At 42.0% G+C, this 8,245-nt stretch overlaps 1 protein-coding gene across 1 annotated transcript; it reads left to right on the top strand.

Annotated features, from left to right (window-relative positions):
- Positions 1-6,676: 6,676 nt before the first annotated feature.
- LOC104435717 (NDR1/HIN1-like protein 13) lies at positions 6,677-7,822 on the top strand. Its single transcript, XM_010048418.3, has one exon. It carries the CDS (start codon positions 6,824-6,826, stop codon positions 7,484-7,486), a length of 663 nt encoding a protein of 220 aa, XP_010046720.2. The 5' UTR covers positions 6,677-6,823; the 3' UTR covers positions 7,487-7,822.
- The last annotated feature ends 423 nt before the right edge of the window (positions 7,823-8,245 follow it).

The following is an 8,245-nucleotide window of genomic DNA, read 5'->3' as shown; positions in this document are numbered from 1 at the left end:
CAAGGATTTGAGGTTTGTGATGATGCTACAACTTCTTCTTTTGTCATGGTGGAACATGTACAGTAGTCACGGCCTGTCAATGGTAGAGATGCATACACCGAAAGGGTGATATCTCGCACGAGTGCGCCTGTATCTCATGTACATTGTGAGAATTATGATGAGGAGCCACTGGAAGCTGCAGACACAACTGCAGATCTTCAACAGATTCTAGAAAAATCTCTAATACTGCTGCTGAATTTCATAAAATTCTTGCTGATAGTGACACAGTGATTTCGAATTTTCCCCAAAATAGTTGTGAAGAAATATTTACTTGCAAAAGCGATGGCTCTCTATGCTGGCCTACTGTTGAATTATAATGTCTCAGTGCTGCTGTTTTCTATCTTGTTTTTTCCTCTGTTTTCCTCTATTTTTTTTTTATTAAAAAAACAGCCAAGTTCATTTAGTTATGTATTTAGTGTTTTTGCTATTTTCTAGGAAGTTAATAGCACGTTTGTGTGCAGTTATGTGTTGCACGTACGTGAGCAGTTTTTTGCTTTGTATTTAGTTGTGGTACTCGACAGTTTTTTTTTCTTTAGAACATACGTATGCAAGTTTGTGTTCTGTTTCTCTTTGCTTCTCTTCCTCATCTGAAAAATATAGCTTATGGTTTTCTATTTCTTGTTTACTGTTTTTGATCAGTAACAACAGTGATATCAGAGCTTGAATGATCTTGAGGGACTATGAAGTGAAGCAAGTATCGAAGTGTAAAGAAGTTAAAGGGTGATGGAGACAGGGTCGAGTGGTTTCTCTGCGATGGCTTCTCCAGTATTTACTGGAGAGAATTATCAAGCATGGGCTGTTAAGATGACAGCATTTTTGGAGGGTCATGATCTGTGGGAAGCTGTGGAGGATGATTATAAGGTTGCTCCACTTCCAGACAATCCGACTTTGAATGAGATAAAGTACCATAAAGAGAGAATCACAAGGAAGGCTAAGGCAAAGTCAAGCCTGTACGCTGTTGTTTCACCCACTATCTTCACAAGGATCATGAGATGTGATTCTGCAAAGGCAATATGGGATTTCTTGAAGGATGAATACGAGGGCGATGAGAAGATAAGAGGCATGAAGGTGCTGAATCTCTTGAGGGAGTTTGAGAGACAGCAGATGAAAGATTCGAGTCGGTGAAGGAGTACTCGATAGGTTGGTTGGGATAGCTGAAAAAATCAGAGTTTTAGGGACTGACTTGAAGGATGAAAGGCTTGTTCGAAGATCCCGTGTCTCTTCCGAGAGAAGTTCGAAGCCACCATAGCATCTCTAGAAAATACAAGAGACTTAGCTGATATAAAGCTTGTAGAATTGTTAAATGCTCTGCAGGCACAGGAGCACAGAAGACTGATGAGAAGAGAAGAGTTTGTAGAGGGTGCGCTGCAAGCTAGAGTGAAGTCAAATGATGGAGGCAAAGGGAAGAAATGGATTTAGTCCAGAGAAAATGCCGGTGACTCCAAGTTTGTAGCAAAAGAAGGAAACTCCGGTGGGTCTAGCAAATGGAAGATGAACAAAAAGCCTTGTCAATACTGTGGTGGAACTAATCATCAGTTTTTTAGATGTTGGAGAAAGCTTGATGCTAGATGCAGAAGATGTCACAAGTTGGGTCACATGGAAGCCATCTGCAAAGAAAAAAATTACCAGCAAGCAGGAAAAGCATAGGTAGCAGTGAATGAAACTGAGGAAGAGCACTTGTTTGTAGCTTCTTTTTCTGAATCTTTTTTTGGGAATGATGCATGGCTGGTGGATAGTGGCTGTACCAATCATATGACTGGCAATTCGAAGCTGTTTAGGAGTCTAGACAGGTCAGTCAGGTCTAGAGTCAGAATTGGCAACGAACAGTATATCGAAGTGCAAGGGAAGGGTACAGCGGCTATTGAAAGAAATCAGGAGGTGAAGCTAATCAGTGATGTTCTCTTTGTGCCAAATATTGACCATAATCTGTTAAGTGTTGGTCAATTAGTTGAGAAGGGCTATAAAGTGAAGTTCGAAGGGAATGGATGTCTTATTAATAATGCAGATAGCAAAGAAGTGCTAAGAATTTCAATGGAGGACAAGAGTTTCATGTTCAAGCCACAAGAGATGCAACAAATGGCTTTAAAGTGCAAAGAAGAAAATGCAGAGATATGGCATAAAAGACTTGGGCATGTTCACAGAAAGAGCATGTCATTTATGCAGAGAAATAGCTTGGCAGATGACTTGCCAAGTTTGGAGGAGGAATTTCCACAATGCAAAACTTGTCTTTTTGGCAAGCAAGCCAGATTTGGCAAGCAAGCCAGATTTCCTTTCAAAGGAGGAGGCTAGAGAGCATGTGAGAAGCTGCAATTAGTCCACACAGATCTATGTGGACCTATGTTTGAGTCTTTTCTCAATGGTAGCAGGTATTTCATTACTTTCACTGATGATATGACTAGGATGAGTTGGATTTATTTTCTGCGAACCAAGTCTGAAGTTGCTGATGTGTTTGTGAAGTTTAAAGCCTTAGTTGAGAATCAGAGTGGGAAGAAAATTAAAATGCTCAGATCTGATAATGGTTCTGAGTATACTGCTCACAAGTTTAAGTTGAATTGTGAGCAAGCAGAAATTGTGCAACAGTTCACTGCTCCCTATTCACCTCAACAGAATGGGGTCAGTGAAAGGAAAAACAGAAGCATTATGGAGATGGCCAGATGTATGATGCAGGAGAAGAATTTACCTAAGAAGTTTTGGGCTGAAGCAGCTAATTGTGTTCTTGTTGAACAGATTGCCCACAAAGGCCTTAGAGAGGTCAACACCTTTTGAAGTCTAGTATGGTGTTAAACTTTATGTGAAAAATTTGAAGGTTTTTGGGTGTTTGTGTTACACTCATGTTCTTGAGGTCAAGAGGGACAAGCTAGATAAGAAAGCAGAGCTTGAAATCTTCATTGGGTACAATCTCCAATCAAAGGCTTATAGAATTTTTCACCCTATGACAGAGAAGGTGACTGTAAGTAGAGATGTTGTTTTTCTAGAGGAAGATGAGTAGAATTGGATGGAAGGAAAGAGTGCAGAACAACAGCAGTTCGAAAAAAAACCTGCAACAGATGTAGAGGTTGATGAATTTATAGATGGATTGGAAGATAGTGTGGATGATTTACTAGTAAGAGGCACAAGGTCACTTGCTGAAATCTATGAAAGAAGCAATGTGGCAATGCTCGAACCATCTAACTTTGTGGAAGCTAAGGAGGATCAGAGGTGGATTGCAGCAATGCAGGAGGAGATTGCAATGATCCAGAAAAACCACACATGGGAGCTTGTTGACAGACCATCTGATAAGAATGTGATTGGGGTTAAGTGGGTGTTTAGAACAAAACTTAATCCTAATGGTTCTGTCAATAAACACAAAGCTAGACTGGTGGTGAAAGGCTATGCACAAATATGGGGAGTAGACTATTCTAAAACATTTGCTCCTGTTGCACAACTTGATACAATAAGGTTACTGTTAGCTATTGCAGCAGAGAATGGGTGACCTATATTTCAGTTAGATGTCAAGTCTGCATTTCTGAATGGAGAGCTTGAGGAGGAGATTTTTGTTAAACAACCTGAAGGCTTTAGTATCAAAGGGCAAGAAGAAAGTGTATACAGGTTGAAGAAAGCTCTATATGGACTAAAGCAGGCTCCAAGAGCTTGGTATGGGAAGATAGATCGATATTTGCAGGATTTTGGCTTTGTAAAAAGCTTAAGTGAGTTCACTCTTTATGTCAAGAAGGTGAATCACAGTGTTGTAATTCTGTCACTTTTATGTAGATGATCTATTAGTGACGGGGAATGATATGGAATTGATAGAGAAGGTGAAGCAAGATCTATTTGCAATTTTTGAGATGTCAGACTTGGGAAAGATGTCTTATTTTTTGGGTTTGGAAGTCAAATAGGCTTCATATGAGATTTTCATCTATCAGAAAAAAATAAATTAAGGAAATTCTAAAGAAGTTTCAGATGGAAGATTGTCGAAGTGTAAGCACTCCTATGGCTGCTAAAGAGAAGCTGCAGAAGAATGATGGAACAGATGCAGTAGATGCTTTTATGTATAGAAGTCTGATTGGGTGTCTCATGTATCTTACAGCAACCAGACCAGATATTCTATTTGCTGTGAGTGTTTTATCCAGGTTTATGAGTAGTCATAGTTGGTTACATTTGATTGCAGCAAAATGGGTATTGAGATATCTCAAAGGAACATTGTTCTTTGGTGTGAAGTTTAAGAAATGTCAGAAGTTTAATTTGTAAGGATTTTCTGATAGTGACTGAGCTGGTTCAGTAGATGACATGAAGAGTACGTTTGGATATTGTTTCAGTTTTGGTTCTGCTTGTTTCTCATGGTGTTCTAAAAAGCAAGAGATTGTAGCTCAATCTACTGCAGAGGCTGAGTTTATAGCAGCTACTGCAACTGCAAATCAAGCTTTGTGGCTGAAGAAGATAATGAAAGATTTATGGCTGAATTCGAGTGGCTGTATCGAAATCAATGTGGATAATCAAGCTGCTCTAGCAATATCTCAGAATCCAGTTTTTCATGGCAAAACTAAGCATTTCAAAGTTAAGTTCTTCTTTCTATGTGAGGTGCAACAAAATGGTGAAGTTAAGCTGGTTTATTGCAGATCTGAAGATCAACTTGCAGACATGTTCACAAAACTACTTCAAGTTGGAAGATTTGAAGTATTAAGAAAGAAAATTGGAGTATGCAGCAGCAACTGATCCAAGGAGGAGTTTGTTGGATTATAATGTCTCAGTGCTGCTGTTTTCTGTCTTGTTTTTTCCTCTGTTTTCCTCTGTTTTTTTTTTAAAAAAAAACAGCCAAGTTTATTTAGTTATGTATTTAGTGTTTTTGCTATTTTATAGAAAGTTAATAGCACGTTTGTGTGCAGTTATGTGTTGCACATACGTGATCAGTTTTTTGCTTTGTATTAATTGTGGTACTCGACAGTTTTTTTTTTCTTTAGAACAGACGTATGCAAGTTTGTGTTCTGTTTCTCGGTGTTTTTCTTCCTCATCTGAAAAATATAGCTTATGGTTTTCTATTTCTTGTTTATTGTTTTTGATCAGTAACAACACCCACTATCACACCCAATAAAGTCTCCCGGTCAATTCCTACATCTCATTCCAGTGGTGATGAGATATATGTGGTACGAGAGCTTCTGTCGTCGCTAGCCAAAATTACTACTTCTGATAAATCTCCTATATCATCTAGCCAAAAGAACTTGCAGCCTGATAAAGGGATGATTCTGCACCATCCGACAATAGAAAAGCCAGGTACCCCTCATCTTCATTCAGCTTATAATGACGTAATACATGTTATAAGGCTCAGTAGTTTCCGACTCGGCAGTGAGCAGCCTGTTATGGATACTGTGGAGATGGTTTTCCAAAATGTTAATGTTGGGAAGCTGATAAATGTCGTCAGTGACGACATGGAAATAAGAAATGGCTACTTCCATGACTATGAGAACTTCTAGTAGCTCCAAAGCCGTGTCATATCAGTCTAATGATCCCGATCATTCTGCTGTTAAAGAAATCGATGCTGCAAACATTGTTTCGGCCCAATTGACATCTGATTCTCTTCCGAAAACCGATTCATTGCCACCCACGAAACCCAACTCCCCTGGGGACGACGAGGAACAACCGACAAAGGAGACATTGGACCTGAGGCACTGGAAGGGCTCCTTGAATTGTCTGCGGAATTGCTGCAGCACAACAGATTAGAAGAGCTTGCAGTTGAATTGAAGCCCTTTGGGAAAGATAAGGTTTCTCCAAAGGAAACAGCTATCTGGCTCGCCAAGAGTCTAAAAGGCATGAAGATTGAGGATGGCAGACGAAGTTCGTGAAGCATCAAATTGTGGTAAGCATGCTCCTATCGTAATTGCGGGTGTCGGCCTAGTAATTCATTGATTCTCGTTGTGCTTTTGTAAATTCAAGATCCTTTGAATGTTTGATAAACCACTCCTTGTCTATATTACGATATCACGGACACGCGTGTTGGTAACGTTAACTGATTTCCCACTTCACAGTATCTCCGGTCTCTTAGGTATACGTGTCTCGGAGCTGTCGCAATTGTTTTCACTGGACAGACCTACTAAAAGTTTTTTTTTTTTTTTTTTTTTTTTGGTAAAAGACAGAACTACTAAAAGTTCAGCTATAGTTTTAGCAAGAATCAGTCCGCTGTCGGGGTACGGTAGTCATTCGATTCTAAGACATGCACTTAAATTAGGCAAACGCGATGGTGCATTAAATTCAAGTTGATTTTACATATTTCTTTTGTCATTCTTGTTGGGTAATTCTTGCTAAACATCTATGCGTGTAGAGAGAGAGAGAGAGAGGCACATGAGCCTATTACACGTCAGTTTCGATTCGAAACTCTTTTGTCACGACGATCGATGGTACGATGGAAACTTCCATGTGACTGCCGCCCGCTCTATATTTTATCGTGCGCGCCTCGTACTGGTCATGCATGACGCAATCTCTCGGTTTAGCGAGAGAACTGACAAAGTAGAAACCGCAGTTCGTGTTTTAAGCGCACCGGACGCGTGCGCCGCCTGGCGAGAAACATTATAAATAGAAGCAGAGAGACTTTCTCGGAAGTCGTCGCGAAGTGCTTCACTCATTTCAACGAGAGCCCCCAGCGGCAGTCTCTCCAGTCCCCGCCCCTCTCCTTCCACAAGACACCCGCGCACGCCAACGCGTCTCGCTTCCCTTACAAATTCCCCCCGTGCCACGGAGTTTTTCTATCGCAACGAATCCCCCTCCCCTCCTCTCCTTTCGATCGTCCAAAACAGAAAAGCGCGTCTCCTCCATCATGGTAACCTCAAGCAACCCCGCAACTCCCGTCCAACACGCCCACCAACCCCCCCCCCCGCCGCTGCCGCCTCGTTCTATACACGAGGTAGTTCGCCGCCTGATCGCCTCCCTAGTCCTGCTCTTCGTCTCGGTCAGCACCGCGTGCTTCGTCGCCTGGCTCGTGCTCCGTCCCCACCCTCCCGCGTTCGAGGTCAACTCTCTCGCCGTGTCCGGCCTCAACATCTCGAGCCCCGACTTCGGCCCGAGATCCGATCTCGAGCTCGCCATAATGAACCCGAACAGGAAGATCGTATTCTTCATCGACCATTTTGGCCTGCTCGTTACCTACAGAGGGATCCCGCTTCTTAGGAGGGTCAAGAAGCCGACATACCGCGTGGAGATACCGGGCAACGGGAGCTTCCGGGTCAAGCTCGAGCTGGACACGGGGGGGCTGAACGACGAGAGGGAAAGGGCGGTGCTCGGGGACATGAAAGGGGAGTGGAGCAAAGGGGCGGTGAGCTTTGAGGCGAAGGCGAAAGTGAGGGTGAAGTTCATAGCTTGGGGGTGGCTGAGCAGGGAGAGATTGGTGGAGGCGTCTTGTCAGGATTTGAGCGTTGAGTTTTCGCCTGGCGAAGAGACGGGGAAGCTCCGTGACGGAGGGAGGATTTGCTCCGTCGAATAGCCTTTGGTCTCTCTCGGATTTTCTTCTCCAACGGCCCGCGTTATTGCTAGCGATCGTACATTGACTTGTCGTTCCCCGGTCGATTCGTTCCCCCTTCGCGTCGCGTTAGATTGTCGGGAGGAAGCAGCAATTGGCATACCGTCTTTGTAAAGAAACGTAAACACATACATGACGGGAGTCTATGACAACGGTTAAGCATCTGATTTTACTGTTTATTTCACCCATGTCTCTTGGTCCGAACTTTGGAGGAGGAAGTTTTTCTTTTTATAGGGAAAAGACTGCAGTGATAGTCCTAAACATATGCTTCGATGTTTAATCGAGTCCTAATTATTTGAATTTGTGTAATCATGTCCTAACCATTTTTTATTCGGTGTAATTTAGTCCTTCCGGCGATCTCTCGGGCAAATCTGCAAACACAATATGCTAGCATCTGCTGTGGTAATTTTTTTAAAATATTTTTAGCATAAGTGATGCTATTTCTATAAAAGTCAAATAAAAAATTAAAGAAAACTTTCAAAAAATCGGAGGAAAAAAAAAAAAAAAAAAAGAGCCAAAAAATCAGAGAGAGAGGGAGGGACCCGATCGACGATGGTGTGTTTGAGGGTTCGGGGCTGCCCCCATGACGTTCCTAGGCGATGGTCAAGTGTCAAAGTATAAAGAATCACTTAAAATATGCTCAATTTTACTCAGAAAATGCCACCTCGTATTCGAGAGAGTCGCGTCATAAATTTGCTTGATCAGTCACGGGAAGAACTTGAT

This window comes from Eucalyptus grandis, chromosome 2 (assembly GCF_016545825.1).
Source record: "Eucalyptus grandis isolate ANBG69807.140 chromosome 2, ASM1654582v1, whole genome shotgun sequence".
NCBI classification, from domain to species: domain Eukaryota; kingdom Viridiplantae; phylum Streptophyta; class Magnoliopsida; order Myrtales; family Myrtaceae; genus Eucalyptus; species Eucalyptus grandis.
This window is presented reverse-complemented; position numbering and strand designations above follow the sequence as displayed.